The sequence below is a fragment of the Gymnoscopelus microlampas genome (assembly GCF_963454915.1).
Source record: "Gymnoscopelus microlampas genome assembly, chromosome: 1".
Classification (NCBI taxonomy): domain Eukaryota; kingdom Metazoa; phylum Chordata; class Actinopteri; order Myctophiformes; family Myctophidae; genus Gymnoscopelus; species Gymnoscopelus microlampas.
This window is the reverse complement of record NC_139962.1, coordinates 23,514,494-23,531,597: the sequence shown is the minus strand read 5'-3', so window position 1 is coordinate 23,531,597 and position 17,104 is coordinate 23,514,494. Positions and strand designations below refer to the sequence as shown.

Here is a 17,104-nt window from a genome sequence, read left to right as displayed (position 1 = left end):
GGTAGGCAGGTTTCTTAGTGAGGACCAACCATATGAAGATATGGTTGAAAATGTCTTATATCTAGAACGTATGTGCTGTATTTACTGTAACTCCCACCAATGCACATTAATTTAGAGGAGTATAGGCTACCCTAAAAAGCACTGGTTCTCTAAAGGTCAGGCACAGGGGTCACTAGCGGTCCAAATGGACCCTGTAACTCTGACAGTGTACAAATGGTTCCATTTGTACACTCTCAAAGTTAAATGAACACTGAGGATTTTTTTTACCGTGTAGATTGGGTCCTAGAGATAGAAAATAAGAATCTGTATCAAATGGTGTAATGCCTATGAAACTGGTGGTCCTTGAAAATCTTGAGAATCACTGAAGGAAACTACACTAGAACCTCAATGTAGAATGTAAAATCCTCAGTCATTTAACTCTGAGAGCGTACAAATGGAATCAAAAGGTCCTGTAAGGGTCCATTTGGACCCCTGGTGGTCCCCAAACCTGAGGTTGAGAAACGGTGCTATTGCTATAAACAGACACATCAAATGTTAGCCTGTGGTATGAGAATTATATTTCAGTCTATTTCAACAGCTTGACAAGTATTTCCAGTTTTGTATAAAAAACAAATTGTATTCTTTCCTGATTACCTCTTGTTAATAAATATATTCTTTCTCAGGGGGACAAGGTGTTTTCAAGTGTAGCAACTTAGTGGATTATAAAAGCATAAATAGCCAAAAGATTTATTGCATTAAATATTATACAACATAATATTTTGAATTAATGTACTGAAGGTGGGGTGCCACGTGAACTAAAGATACTCACACACACACACACACACACACACACACACACACACACACACACACACACACACACACACACACACACACACACACACACACACACACACACTGAATTAAACTTCAATGTATTTTGCCTCATTTATGAATTTCAGTATTTGGCATGTTGACTTATTTATGCTTATATTTATTTAAGGACTTAAAGGACAACTTTGTTTTTTTACAACCAAGGTTTATATTTTAGCTTGTAATTAAAGTAAATAAAAGATGAGTATTATTTTTTTTTCATTTACTGCTTTCTATAGTTTTAGCAATTTTCACGATATTTTTTACAGTGGGCGGGGGCATTCTGTCCGGTGGCTAAATATGCCTTTTTTACACAATAAAAAAGGTCCTGTGGTCTTTGATGGCCAGATGTGAGTTATTGGGGGCTAGAAACAAGCTTCTGTAAATACTAATAAAGAAAACGCTGGGTTATTGTGTAAAAAAATACATATTTAACCACCGGACAGAATGCCCCCGCCCACTAGACACACACTGTAAAAAATATCGCGAAAATTGCTAAAACTATAGAAAGCAGTAAATTAAAAAAATGTAACACTCATCTTTTAATTACTTTAATTACAAGCTAAAATATAAACCTTGGTTGTAAAAAAACAAAGTTGTCCTTTAAATAGCATTGCAGTAATTAATATTTTGTAAACCTCTGTTTCACACGCCAGCTCAGTAGATAAAGCTCGGTAATGCACAGGAGAGGAGAATGTGTCAGAAAAGACATAAAGAAGAAAAAACAATCAGCTGTTTGGTCGGTCAGCTGTTAGGATACATCTGCACTGATTGGATGACTCCTCGTGGCGCCAAAGTTTTACTTCCGTAAACAGTGTTATATATACCATGCTTACGTGGGACTCCCTCTTTCTTTGGTGTTTCGCCCAGGTGGGCGTGATTAAATGCCTAAACCTAACCCTAGTGAAAATAGCCGATCTAAAAGCTCACAACGCGTCGCAGCTGATATTTTCACTAATCTTTTGAAAAATAAAATAAATATATATATATATATATATATATATATATATATATATATATATATATATATATATATATATATATATATATATATATATATATATTTAATAAGAAGTAAAAAAAAAAAAAAAAAAAAGAAGGGATATTTACTTGCGAGTCAGCGAGTAAATATAAATACTCAGCTGACAGAAAACGTTGAAATGAAAAAGGTGGGCCTCTAAAAGAGACTTAGAAACAATGTTAATACCTTTAACTCTATGGTTAATACTGATTATGGGTCCCGACCCACTGTTTGGGAACCACTGTCTACCTCATTGGTTCTCAAAGTGGGGTCCGGGGACCCCCAGGGCAGTGGTGTGTTCTACCGTCAGATGCTGTGTACGGCGTACACTTTGAGATTATTTTTCGTCGCCATCGTATACCTTCAAAAACTGTTCAAAACAGCGTATCTGATACGCTGTGATACGCTCTGATACGCTAAATGCCCAAGGCAGGGGGGGCAGCAAGAATGTGGGCTAACTCTGAGTTGATGGCTTATCAAGTGTGAAGCTATTGTTCTTGAGGTGATAAGTAATGGCTGCGACGGAATTCACACATTAACAACGACGCGAATACTAATGAAGTAGGCTACTTTAATCAGGCAGTGATTAGAGTGCCCCATCTGATGCGTCTCCAGAACAGCCTCCGTCTGCTGCACCAGAGGCAGAGACACGACCACTGTCCCGGACAGAATCGCTCTCTGCTCTCATCTGCTGACACTACACTCAATAAGGAAAACCAGCCTGTCGATTCCAGCGTTGCTCTTGTTTTCACATTCAATGTTTTTGTGGGCCACACACGCGCGCGAAGCGCGCGGAAAATTTTCACATTCAATATTTTTGTGGGGCGCGTGCAATTTTTTTACATTTTGTGGGAGGCAGGGAATAATCATAGTATACCTTCAAAAAAAAAGTAGAACACAACACTGCCCCAGGGGTCCTTGAGGGAGTTCCAGGGGGTCCCCAGCTAAATGATAGATTAGGCACCAAATGGACCCTTATGGGTCTGTAACTCTGAGTGTACAAATGGAACCAAATGGACCCGTTAGGGTCCATTTGGTCCATTTGTACACTCTCAGAGTTAAATTGACATAGATTTTACAATATAAATTGCAGTCCAAGTGATAGAAATGCCATTAAATGGGGGTCTGTAGCCCTAATGCATGTCAAACTAGGGGTCCTTGAAATGAAAATGGTTGAGAGTCACTGCTAGAGAGCCGTAAAAATCTTCTCTTATGGGGTCCCTGGCATATCTTTTCAAGTGGGGGTGCGCAGGCTAATAAGTGTCAATCTGGGGGTCCTTGACATGAAAAAAGTTTGAGAACCACTGCCTACCTAACCTCAAAACCACGCCCATCTGGGCGAAACACTTTGGAAAGAGAGAGTCCGATGCTTACATAAATTCCAAACAGTGCAATCCAGTGCAGTCACTGTGCAGCTGGTAACTGTAGTTCCAGCCCCTATATCAGTACCGCTGCTACCGCACGCTCCTCTCAGTTACTTTTTATTATCCACAAATATATGAATTTAGTGACCACTGATCAAATATTCAGCATCTGATTTACAACAGAAGAACTTCTAACAGGCAAAGAAGCTGTGGTGAGTTTATAGAAGATTCATGTTTATGCAACAAGATGTTGAATAACGTCATGTAATGTTGTAGTCAGTGGTGTAAAGTAATGTACATTTACTCAAGTACTGTACTTAGGTGCTATTTGAGGTATTTTTACTTTACTGTTGTATTTCCAATTTTCAGTACTTTTACCTCTGCTCCACTACATCTCAGAGGCAAATATTGTACTTTTACTCCATCACAATATTTTTACTTTACTTTGTAGATTTTGATTATTATCATAAAACATACAGTAATCACTTCAGCCCTATGTACATTTCGGCCATTTGAAAATAGCAGATCTACAAGCTCACAATAAGTTGCGATGTGATTGTGATGCATTGATTTTGAACTTCTGAAATGGATAATTAATGTGTCACTATTTGAGTGATGTTGATTTATAAATACTTAACATGATCCTTGATATTGATAGCAAGGCAAGTTTGTACTGAACCTTTCAACAACAAGGGAATTCATTGTGCTGTAAAGCACAATGAATTATGCATTATGCATTAAGCCTTATGTGCAAAAGAAACAACTAGACTTTTGAATACAAAAAAGTTAGTAAGGACTTGAGCAGCAGGTGTCACACGCAGTGTTGCCAGATTTTGTGAGAGAAATAAGCAACCACCAGGTGTAGAAAAAGAAAGCTCAAAAGAAGCAACTACAGTATATGGGCCACATAGGCAATAGCCAATCTATCTCAAATAAGCAACTACAACTGCAACCCGCAACCACCAATATTTACAAGCAACTTAACACTGCAGTTAGAAAAAAGTAAAGGTATAAAGTTATACCGTTTCAGGGCTACATTACAATTGGATATAGTTGTACCGTACCGTTACAGAGCTTCATTACATTACAGTTAGATAAAGTTATGCGATGCTGCAAAAGTTGACATTTTAATGAACCATCCTCATTCATTCTCCAGAAAATGAAGCCATCTGGGTTTTATAACAACAACCCTGATGATCCACCCAGGCGTTCAACTCGACAGAGGAGAAAACCAGTCACACAGCTGACAGAAAACCAGCCTGAAAACGTTGAAATGAAAAAGGTGGGCCTCTAAGAGAGACTTAGAAACAATATTAATACTGAAATTAAGCTGCCTTTTTACATTTTTGTTTTACATTTGTTTTGGATGTCTTGTTTGAGTTACCTATTTTCTAATTAATCGCCTCTGTTGGGTCACTTTTAAGGATGGTACAAGTGCTAAAAGGAGACAAAACAAGACCAAGGCCAAAAAAGAGGATTCTGACGTTGAACGCAGTGATATAGTACGTTATATACGTTTTATAGTGTCATCAATTTGTCATTGCCATTTAACAAAACAAAAGTCCTTTTTTTCATTATGACTCGTTCATAATGTAATGTAATATAATGTAGTTTTTTTTTTCAATTCAGGATGGACATGAAAGACTGTCTGCATATGAGCTGGAACGTCTAGAGAACATAAGACAGAACAAAGTTTTCCTGTCCTCCATCAAACTAGACCAGGTAAAAACTCTGTTGTAGCTTCAGCAGCACTGCCAGGTAACAGTGGTTATTGATTTAAATCAGGACCCTTCACACGACAATACATCTGAGTTCTATAGACATGTTTAGGTGTGGGGTTTGGCATAAACATAAATTATGTTTTCATCATAAATTATTAGATTGACGCTCCATCGTGTTCACATTCCCTCACATCCACTGTCTTGGTGTCATCTTAGACTCTGCAGTGTCTTTTGAACCCCACCTAAACCACATAACACTTTTTTCCATCTCAAAAAACATTTCCCGTCATTGACCATCACTCTCCTGCATGTATTCATCATCACTGTGTGTTGAGTACAAAATGGTTCTTATATGACGTTCGCTAACTTTCCTCTCTCAAAAGGCTTCTGAAGATCTGAAACAGTCAACACGACCAAAACCATCACAGAAGAGGAAACTCACAAGGTACAGTCTGCTGGGATGTTTGCTTCTTCTATTAGATAGAATTAAAACCCCACGTACATTCTAGCTATGTGCTTGATACAAGTACAGTACACAATGCAACAAATAATTTGGTATTTGTAAACGACGCAGCTCTTTTCAGTTAAACTCAAACAGTGTAGGTCAATGTGTTAACACAAGAACACTTTGTTTGCAGCAGGTCAAAGATTGCAGAGAAAGAAAAGCTTCCTCCTCGGAAGTCCCTGCGGCTCCAAGCGATAACTCCTGACAACGGGATTCTTATCCCCAGCACCACTAGAGCAGCACTATCTACCTATGTAATGAAACTAGTTCTTTATCTCAACAATATACTCTTTTTTTAATGAATTGACTGTGTACTGAAGATTTGTGATACTTAATTAACGTTACTTAAGAGCTGCCTGTGAGTTTGTCCTTTTCTCTCATTCATTCTTTCTGTCCAAACATGTTAGTCAATTGATGTTAGGCGAAAGAATCCTCCTGGTCCTCTGTCCATGGATCCAGTGAACATGGAGGAAGGCAGTGGACTACCTCCTGAGCTTCTCCAGCTCTGCTCTGAGGTGGGAATCATGTTTTTATGTCAGTGATGCAGAGGTGTGAAAGTTCACTTTCCCGCTGGATTGTTACACCAGTGGTTCTCAAACCTTTTCGCGTCAAGGACCCCCAAATTAATATGCGTTTGGTCGCTGACCTCCATCTGAAAATATTTTGTGCCGGGTGGGACAAGCATACAAGATTTCTGTTGTTAAAATGTTCTAATGGTATTCATTTTTTTCAAGATTAAGAAATAGCAGATCTACAAGCTCCCAACGTGTCGTGATACGATGTGCTGTGAGCTTGTAAAGTGGCTATTTTCAAATAGTCAATGGGCCTCATTCACTAAGCTTGGGTCCTACAGGGGATCTACAGGGGAGCACGCTTGTGATACAGTATACACGCAGCTCTCATTCATCATGAGATCCACCTGCGATCTGCACAAATCAAGCCCCCCCTTTCATGAATCACACGACAAACTTTGCTTAGGATATACAGTATACACCATGCTTTACACAATTTACCAACAGCTTAGTGAATGAGGCCCAATGTATGTATATAGGGTTAAAGTGGTATTATTTATTTATTTAGCTGGGATCCCCTAGAACCCCCCAAGGACCCCTGGTGGTCCCCGGAACCCACTTTGAGAACCACTGTTTTACACTGTGTCAATGCACTGTGTTATTTCTGGTCATTCAGTCAAACCTACTCATCGTCATTCCACTCTGCAGGTCTCCACAAAGGAAGAAAAGGTGGATCTTGATCTGAAGCAGTAAGTCTTCAAAAGTAACCAATCTATTCTCCAATTGCCCAATTTGCCTCTTACTGAAGAAAAAAAAAAGTTGCCAAAGATGTCAACATGCAATACCATGTATCATTGGAAGCACTTTAAGAGCAAGATTAATCAGAATTGTAAAGCATTAGAAAAAGTGACAGAAATGATTGTTGCAGATACAGTTGTTGTTGCCTTGTTGCAGGTACTGCTCTACTCTTCAGAACATGAAAATAACCGAGGATGGATTTGCCAAGGTGGTGATGAGTCGGATCTTCTCAGCAGCTTTCCACCCCTGCACTAGCAGCCTGCTCATGGCTGCAGGAGACAAGTTGGGTCATGTGGGACTCTGGAACTTTGTGAGTTAATTTACTTAGACCATACTATTTTACTACTACTAAGGGCATTATCAACCTCTTTTACACAGCCTTTTCAAGGGCCGAATGTTAAGTTATTTTACCTTGCTGACTGTTCTGTATAAAAGGAATGATCACGGAACAGAGGGTCATTGCTGTGCCGCCTTTGAGCCAGCAACATAATTACAGAGCTGAATTGATGTCTGTGTAAAAAGGACAGCTGGCAGGACAGGGTTGTGACATCTAATACCGGCCTTAAATAACTATTAGATTATTTCACTATTGCTTACAAATTTCCCAATGTTGGAATTAAATCACAACTAGTTACGGCACACTCCCGTCACTATCGATGTAAGGTGGCAGTCTGAGCTGTCTTAAGTCAGTCTTTTCCTTGTCTTGACGTTTCTGATCAAATCAAACATGTTTAATATTGTCATTCTCTTGGCACATTCTCATGTGAAGTGAATGTGATGTGATGTGAACCATGTCAACAACCAATAGGTGCACTCTGTCCAGCACCAAATAGTTTGATAGGTAGCATGTAGCAAACAACAACAACAACAACAATGTTAGCCACAATAATGTTTTCCAAGTATTGCTGTTGAAGAGGAGTGCTTGTTTTTGTTAACTCAACATGTGTAGTGCCTCTTCTTTGTCACAAGATGGGGCCCTTTACAAAAGTTCTGTGTGGTTCAATACCACATTAGTCCAAAATGACATTTAAGATTATGATGATAAATGGCATACTGATTAGTATGTAGTGTATGATTTTGAATGCAGTCTTGTTTAATTCTTGTAAATTGTTACCTTGATAAATCCCCAGTGTTTGCTAAATCTTATAGTCTGATAAAATTGTCTTTTAGATGTGAGACATGAAGTCTATAGTTTGACCAGACAGTCAAAGTCTTATAGTATCAGACTTGAGTCTTTTAAAATCCTTTCAGTATGCATTAGGACTTTACACTACAAGTACCTTTCTGTCTTGAACCGCTCCCTTCTTCTCTTCAGTTTCTACTCCAATACATTTATGATTGCACAAATATATTGCTCGCTTAAATCCGCCATTTTAACAACATAACATTAAGCATCGTCAACATCTCCCTCTGTCTTTTACGCACGCACACTAGTGATGTACGGGTATGCTATGTTGTTGTAAGTCCATTTTGTGTTGGTGTTTTGTGAAATAGATGCATAGGCTACAGGTGTGAATGTATAGAATCAATCAACTGACAACAGCTGTCAAACAGCATAGTGTAACACTAGACACTGACACTAGTCTCGCGTAGCCAAACGAACGCTATAGAGTCTGGAACTACACCTCCCGAAATCCGAGGCAGGAAGCTGGCATCCGTTCGTCATTTCCATTTATTTTTTTAATTTCCATTTCTGCTAAGCAGCAAGCTATATATGCTAAGATGATTTCGATTTATATTAGGATACATTTGCGCGACAGTAAAGACGAAACGGAAGTGGAGGGGAGGCGGGGCTTCTGCTTTCCCCTTTACTCATCAACAGAGCTTCCGTGCTCCAGACTGTATGACCGGAACCATTTGAAAATTGTGGGAGGCAACAGTCTGGCCATGAGAGACCGCACTGACTGTTGTTTGACATCTGCTGTTTTGACACCTCTGATATTTTAATGCTGACATGCCATATAAAAGCAGTAAAGCACACAAAGGGGCAGCATTGTTGGATTCTGTGTAAAGAAGCAAAGTCTGCATCATGGATTAAAGTTCTCAGTTTGATTGCAGTCATAAGTTTAAAGAGTATTCGAGTGGGTCAAACTAGCAATGGAATACATGTTCTATGTTCAGAAGCATATTCCATAAAACCTTAATCGTCTCGGATATTTCATAAAGGCAAAGGTTAAAGCGTCACTATATCACTTTTTTTTAATGAATAAAATGTAATTGTGTAAAATGTATAATGGTAGAGTATGAATACAATATAACCTAAAGTTAGTTAAAGCCTAAATCTTCAATTTCTTCAACTGGTTGGATGCATGAAGAACAGCAAGAACATATGTTTAGAATTATAATACCTAAACATCATACTTCTACATATTTTTCTAATTGTTTAGGAAACCGTGCTAGTGTGAAGGACTCCTTTCATGAAGTTTCACAAATTTCTGATTTGGACGGCCTTAATAGTTTAGTTTTTGATTCAATCCTTGCGGCATTAATGACTGCCCTTTTTTATGTCACTATAGCGGGATCTCTGTATGAAAGTAGCTATTAACTAGCTGGGTTTGTGATTGATTTTGTTTTATCTTTGTAGAATTACTAGTGCTAATTCTGTCAGACAGCATCAAACAATAAATCCAACCTTTGATTGTAAATGTCTTAATTCTTTAATAGATTTAAATGTGATTTATGTAATTAATGTCATGTCTTTGTGGTGTCCAGGGTCCTGGTTGGGGTGATGATAGGGGCGTGTTGTTGTTTGAGCCCCACACTCGTCCAGTGTCTTGCCTGGCGTTTTCCAGGGCCAATTCTGCCCACCTGCTGAGCCTGAGCTATGATGGATCTCTACGCTGCATGGACATGGAGAAGGCCATCTTTGATGATGTAAGTTAAACCACTACATCTCACTGTCTATTCCCAACTTCTATTCCCACATCGCACATGAACCTCTAACTGCATATTGTTTTCTTTTTGGATATTGTTTATAATAGATTGATTGATTGATGTTTTTATTGACAACGTGCATATGCATGGCCATGTATAATGCAGAGACATGCAGAAGAATATAATCTCCAATAAGAACATTCATACAATTATATCATCAGATATACTATGTAATGAATTGCTAGCTGCACGTTGTCTGTGCTTTCAATCAGCTTTTAATCCATTTATGTATAGCCACTTTCAAATATGAACACTGGAAAATGTCTGGGTAATCAGCTCAGGACATTATCTGGTGTTTGTCGTTCAGACATGTAGCATGCAACAGGAGAATGTCTGTTTCAGATGCGTTCACACATTAAGGTAAATGCAACGTTTGATAAGGTGAGGGGTGGGGTCTGGCTAGTAGACGCACGCATTAGCTGCAACCACGTAAATATATTACAGGCACAGCCTGAGGGAGATGCAAGGATCAAATGCAATATTTTTCAGAGAAAATTGGTCTATATACAGCCAAGTGCGCACTGCGGAGGGAAGTGGCTGCTGCAGTAGTAAAGAGACGTTAATGTTCGATCGGTGAATATTTCCAACTCGAACGCTAATAAAAAGCAGAATTATTAAACTCTCTCCGGACAAGCACAGCGTCTATTCACACATAGAGCGGTTTGAGCCAAATCGGACATTACCCGGACTTAAGTCAAGGGTCCTGCCTGTATAAAATCTGTTGCATGTCCGATCCTACTTAGCCGGAATGTTTCGTTCATACATACAGCCCCTCCGTTTGAGCTCTGTAAAACTACCATAACACACTGCATGTCTGAAAGTGGCTTATAACATTTGTTGCTGTTATTTGAGTGTATTGAACATTCAACCTTTCAGTACAAGGTTTAATGTTTGGATTGTCTTTGTGTGAGGACTAGAAAGTTGCATTCATGACTGCCATTGCCAGAAAGAGAGAGAAGGCTAGCCCCACTTCAGCCTCAAGCAGTACTGAACTTATAGAAATCCTACCTCCTTCAGTTGGAATTAACTTGCTGTCCATAGCTACAGATCACCATAGCTACAGATCTGTCTTGCTGTCCTACCAGGTGTATGACATTGTCTTGTTGTCCTAACAGGTGTATGACATTGACGACGGACTGAAGACCTTTGACTTCCTATCAGATGACTGTTCCACTCTAGTGGTCGGGGACTGGCATGGTGATGTTGCCATTGTTGACAGGCGGACTCCAGGGTAATGTTCAATGTACCGCTATTTTATTAAACTATTAGTGCTATTGCTAGTAGCATGTCTAGAAGTCAAGAAGGAGTATGGTAGTAATTTCAAAGCTTGACTACTGTAACTCCCTAGTTTCTGGCTTCCCGGCATAGTCACTCAAGCCCCCCCAAGTGATCCAGAACGCCGCTGCACGCCTGGTCTTCAACCAGCCAAAGTTTTCACGTTTTCCAGTACAAAATATTGATGTTGGCCTACATGGTAACCAAAGGCATGATCCAGATATGATCCAACCCTCCCTGCTCGCATCAGTTAACAGAGGAAGGCTGTCCAAGCCTTCCCTAAAACACCCTAGACAACTCTCCACACGTCCTAGACTATTCTCCCTCCTTGCTTCCAAACTCTGGAACAAATCCCAATTGCAGTCAGAACTGCAGACTCACCCCCTATTTTCTGCCGTAGTATGAAGACTCGCCTCTTCAGAGTCCACCTCACCCCCCTGCACTTCATTCTCCCTCCCTGTACCCATCCCTTTCTTGCCACTTTCTCTCTTGAATGATGCTAGCAACTGACCAAGATATATGGCTACTATGCAGACATATGCAGTCACCCGTTCTCATGTCTTTAGTTTCTTAGATTTGTTTTTCTTGAACACAGATGTTAAGCATGTCATTTAGATGGCATGCTATGTAGACAGATGCTAGGTTAATTGTTTACCTGGTATACTAGCTTCTGAAGGCACTACATTTTTCTCTCTGCACTCTGTTTATGTGATTATTTAACCTGTTTATTGTAAGTCGCTAAATGCCTATATTGTAATTAAATTGAATAGTGCCGTAGGCAGGGAGTGTGATTGATCCACCAGGGAGCAGATATTTTAGATTGATTTCTGACATGTTTTGTATAATGAATCTTTACTAAGGTGTAAATATGTGATAATGAAGTTTTACTAAAGTGTGAATATGTGATGGGTTTTAATTTCTTTGCAGAAACTCCCATGAGTCTGTGAACACACTGGACACTAAAGTTATTCGATGTGTCAACGTCCATCCTCTGCACAAGCAATACTTTGTGGTTGCTGAGAACAAGTATGTATCAATATTCATATTGTGTGTACTTTAACCTAGAGCAAGTATGTATCATACTTCAAACAGAGTTCCCACTGGTCCTGGAACTTTTAAAAGTATATAAAAAAGTTGGTTGTTGGAATATCAGGGACTTTTGTCATTAGAGAAAGAGAAAAGAAAGAATTCCATATCTGACCATGAAAGCCTGAGGTTCCTAGTGAAGTGAAAGAGAAAGTTAAGAAGATGGTGAAAGTTGGGTCGTAAGATTTATGCAAGGATTTACAGTATGCACTTAAATTTCTAGTTTAATCTGTAGTCTAGATCGTGTCATACTGATCAATAACATGAATGCTCAGTAGGGTCATGTGTGCAAGTGTGATGTATTGATCCATGAAGGTTTATAGGTTTGTGTATATAGATGATATACTGTACATGGTACATATACAGTAGTATATAATGGGTTGTTGCCTTTCTTTTATTTCATTGCAGGATGGTGAGCGTTTACGACAGCCGCTCGCTGAAGAAGACCAACAGCAAGCCAGTGTGCCAGCTGCATGGCCACAGTTTAAGCATCTCTAGTGCTTATTTCTCCTCTACAACTGGGAACAGAGTGCTCACCTCCTGTTTGGACAACAGGATCAGGTGAGGCTGACAGAATTCACATGAACATGTGTTGTATTCAATAGAAACTGGAGCAATATTACAAAACTGGACCAAGGTTGTATATCAGACTGTTCTACCACCAAGTGGTTACAGAGACTTACACTAACAAGACCGGTTGCATACCAGGTGTCCTGATGGATTTTGACTTTGGCTGTCGGAAAGTGATCCAAGCGATATCGTTCACGACGTTGTTAGTGAGAACGTTTTTTAAAACAACATATTTATAGTTATCGTTAAACTTATCGTGCTTGGTCTGAACGGCGCTTAAGAGTCAGTTAAAACCTTAACATGTAAATTACTAAATGTTTAGCAATGACAGATCTAATTAAATGCGTTTGTGTCTTTCAGGATTTACGACACCTCTGCTTTGATCGGCAAAGCTCCCTTGGTGACCTCCATAGGGTAGGCCTACATGCACTGACTGTCCCTCGTGTGTTTTGTGTTCCAACATCTATATCTTCATTGATGTATCTTTATTTAGTAAGACATGAGAACAACAGTACATGGAAGTACACATTCACAATACAAGGTCTACTAAACTGGAAGGCTCGTAAAGCACTAAGCTTGTTTAAAATGAGATCCCCACGCACACAAATCATGATGACATATAAGAGACAGACAGATATACACACTACTATACAGAACGTCATACAATCATCTTACAGGTTACTGGTATGAAAAGTAAAAATCGAAATGCAGCCTCCTGAAGGTGTATCTTTAGGGCAGTTTTGAAAGTGAGTAGGGTTTTACACTCCTTTACTCCTTTTGGTAGGGCTTTCCACATTTTTGTTGAGTATTCCCTTTCATTCCCTTTGTTGAGGCAAATCTGGGTTGAACATGATCCGTGGAGCTGCCTCTGGTGTTATGATCGTGGACTTGATTTGATTTGATTTGATTTGATTAATTCATGCTTGCAGTGGAGCCAAGGCCCCACTGAAAAACTGCAGAACTTTACATATGTTGTAAATATAAAAAGCTTATGCATACAAGAACGGTTCAATACATTTAAAAACATTTAAAAACATTTCATTTCGCAGAAGCAGAAGATGAGGACATTTAAAACAATTCTGGTGGCCATGTTATTTATACAGTCTGATCACTATTTATTATACAGCCTGACTGCCGCGTACAGGGTAGAGTTTTTCAGCCTGTTGGTTTTGGCTTTGGGTTTAGGTTCTGACAACTCATGTTTATTCCTCAGTGTCCTGGTAGTATCTATTTCTCTTGTTTGAGGCAGCAGATCATGCAGAGGGTGCTGTTCGTCATGCATGTCCCTGACCAGCTTCACTGCCGCTACCTCCCTCCTGGTCTGAAGTGATGGCAGTGGTTGTGAGAAGTTTCCAGCTCTCCTCCTGATGATTTTGCAGGCACGAGTCTGGACTCGCTCTAGCTCTGCCTGTTGTTTTTTTGAGCAGCCCACCAAGAGCACTGAGCTATACTCCAGACACGGCCTGATGAGCGTGGTGTAGATGGATTCATTTACGTTTTGGAAGTATTTTGACAAATACAGAGGGATGCCAATGTCGTGTCGAATCTTGTAGACCAGGACCATAGCAAGTTGCTGTACTCTGTCTTCAACCCTGAGCCATCCAACCCTAGCAAAGTGAGCAGGGGTTAGATGGGTTGTGTGGTTGAGGCTTAAAGTAGCCTTACTAGTTTGTTTTGGGATGTTTGGAGCTTTATTGAGCGGTGTAGCCGCTCCTATAAGTGGGGTTGGGACACCTCATTAGTACACCCTTCGCTGTACTGTGATTGGCTCATAATAGCACAGCCCTCTACATGAGTACACCCCTAGCTGTACTGTGATTGGCTGACTCTATTGGCTGACTCTATTCAGCACTGTGATTGGCTAGCGAGACACATGATGAAATTAATAACCTATAAATAGGACTATGCACTTAAAAAAAACACTTTTTTTTAAAAAGTGAGCTTCCATCACTGATGACCACACCGCTCACTTCACACTGGGTGTGATTTTTGCCAGACCCAAGGGGTCTGCCTACATGAGGCTTTGTCCCCCTTTCGTCCATACATGGGCATAAAAGTCTGTCTTTTTTTCGTCCCCCTTTCGTCCATACATGGCATAAAAGGGACCTCTGAATTTCGTCCCCCTTTCGTCCATACATGGGCATAAAAGGGAATTTATTCTGGGTCTGGCAGAACCAGGTCTCCTGGTCTTGTTTTTTAAGGCCTTGGTGGTGTCGTGATACCATGAGGAGCATGCATAATCGAAATGACCTTGTATGAGGGCAATGGGGGAAAATCCTATACAAATAGCGTGTTCTTTGGTTGACCTTTTTGATTACTCTTTCGGCCATTTTTATCACCAGAGAGGTTTTCCTCCAAGATGGAACCCAGGTAGGCAATTTCATCCTTTCTTGAGATGACATCATCACCCGCTTTGATCATCAGCCTTGCTAAGGTTAGCACTGGACCCAAAGAGAATGGATTCAGTTTTACCCAGGTGTAATGATAGTTTGTTGTCAGCGAGCCAGATGCGGATCGTGTCGAGTTCAGAGCTGAGAGTTTTCTCAACCTGCAGCCTGTCCCTGTCCGAGAATAGCAGAGCAGAGTCATCTGCGAACAGGAACAGTTTGCAGTCGCAAGCTGAGGACATATCGTTCACATATATCAGGAACAGTAAAGGTCCTAGTATGCTTCCTTGCGGAACTCCACAAGTCACTGAGAGGGGGGGGGCGACTGGGTTCCGTTTACTTCAACCACTTCTTCCCTCCCCTCCAGATAGGCTCTCATCCAGCTCGCTGACGTATCATCAAAACCTATTGCTTTTAGCTTATCGATCATAATTGGGTGATCAACGGTGCATGACCATGCCGCAATATTTGCCCTTGTCGACTCCTTGTTTGATATAGTCGTTCAGGTAAAGGAGGCATGTGTCAGTGAGTGGGATGTTCTGAAACCAGATTGGAATTCGTAAATTAGATTTTTTTTCAACCTGTTCATAAACTATTTTTTCCATGACTTTCAAGATGGAGCTAAGAATAGAAATAGGGCGGTAGTTGCCGGGGTCTAATTGGTTTCCTTTTTTGTACAGAGCGGTCACTCTTGCTTTTTTTTAAGTCTCTAGGGACCCGTCCCTGTTTGATGGAGAGGTTTGTATCTTAACCCTAGCATTTATTTCACAAAACACTGACACGAAATGGACTGATGACACAGCACACCGCAGTCACCAAAGCATGTTCCTTTCAGAGTGACCCCCCCCCCCCCCCCCCCCCCCCCAACACACATTCTGTACCTTTTATACAGAACATTGATGAACCCCCTGTGTCAGTACCTTAATAGAACAGCGAGGCCACATTCCCACATTGAACAAGTTCTGTAACACACGCTGAATACTGTGGTTGTGGATTCAGCTTTTTATTGTATGTGAGCTAACAATCTGTACAATCCCTATTTTATGACCAGACATTTCATGCAAACCGGCCGGTGGCTGAGCAAGCTAGCAGCAGTATGGGACCCTAAACAAGAGGACTGCTTTGTGGTGGGGAGCATGGACAGACCTCGTAGAGTTCAGGTGTACCATGAGAGTGGGCAGCTCCTGCACTCCTTCAGAGACGAGGACCACCTGACCACCGTGCTGTCTGTCACTGCCTTCCACCCCAGCAGGAATGCACTGCTGGGGGGCAACTCCTCAGGACGCATGCATGTCTTCACCCACTGAGATGAACATAAAGCCATGATGACACAAAAAGCCAAATGGATTCTTTCATGCCCCCAGTGATATCTTACCTAGTTAGTACTCAATCCGTATAAATGATTGAGACACAATGCAGCTGCTTACTCATAGTGGTGCTGCTGCTAGTTGCTATGGCCTGTCAGTCAAAACGATTACGCGCTAGGTCTTCACTCTACCTCTACCATGTCAGAACAGCACAATGCTTGTTTGACTCGTGATAAACATGTTAGCACGTCTGTGCAGTTCTAAGGTACCACGTCTTGCAACGTTGGAACCAGTTTTTGCTGTAAAGGGTCCAGAGTTACAGACCCGTAAGGGTCCATCCCAGGACATGTCCACTTATCATGCAGTTGTCATTCTTAATACAGGTTCAACACAACTCAGTGCACCTTATCACCTGCTAGGAGCTGAACAACTACACTGCCACTGGCACTGTGATGTTGTATCAATAGTTCAGACCAACCTGTCTGTCTACACAGTATGTTGCAGTCAAATATAAGATACATGGTTCAGTTCAACATGTTGCAGTATATTAATGATATTTTATTAATTGTTTGAAGTAAGTTTGTCTTGACTTGTTTATGTTTATGTTTTGATTCCATTTAAGCAATTTTTGTTACATGTCTTTTTTTTACTGTTAAACCTACTATTGTTTTGTGATGCTCTGTGAACAGAAATAGTTCAGATTTAAATTGTAAGACTTTAAGAATTTATATAAAATAAAGTAAAAATGTGCTCTGAGATACTGGATTTTATT

General features: G+C 40.4%; 1 protein-coding gene across 1 annotated transcript; it reads left to right on the top strand.

Moving 5' to 3' along the window:
* The first annotated feature begins 4,425 nt into the window (after positions 1-4,425).
* On the top strand, positions 4,426-16,395 carry wdr76 (WD repeat domain 76). Its single transcript, XM_084056287.1, has 14 exons — positions 4,426-4,519; positions 4,662-4,739; positions 4,867-4,959; positions 5,342-5,403; positions 5,597-5,717; positions 5,871-5,978; positions 6,684-6,724; positions 6,930-7,083; positions 9,486-9,647; positions 10,823-10,938; positions 11,910-12,008; positions 12,477-12,629; positions 12,999-13,052; positions 16,077-16,395. The coding sequence occupies exons 1-14, from the start codon at positions 4,511-4,513 to the stop codon at positions 16,330-16,332; spliced, it is 1,506 nt and encodes a 501-aa protein (XP_083912413.1). The 5' UTR covers positions 4,426-4,510; the 3' UTR covers positions 16,333-16,395.
* Positions 16,396-17,104: the final 709 nt, after the last annotated feature.

What these genes read in the sequence shown, in the direction of transcription:
- wdr76 (XM_084056287.1), top strand. An exon ending in TGTTTGGACAACAGGATCAG is followed by an intron (nt 12,630 to 12,998) that starts GTGAGGCTGACA and finishes TGTGTCTTTCAG; the next exon opens with GATTTACGACACCTCTGCTT. An exon ending in CCCTTGGTGACCTCCATAGG is followed by an intron (nt 13,053 to 16,076) that starts GTAGGCCTACAT and finishes TTTTATGACCAG; the next exon opens with ACATTTCATGCAAACCGGCC.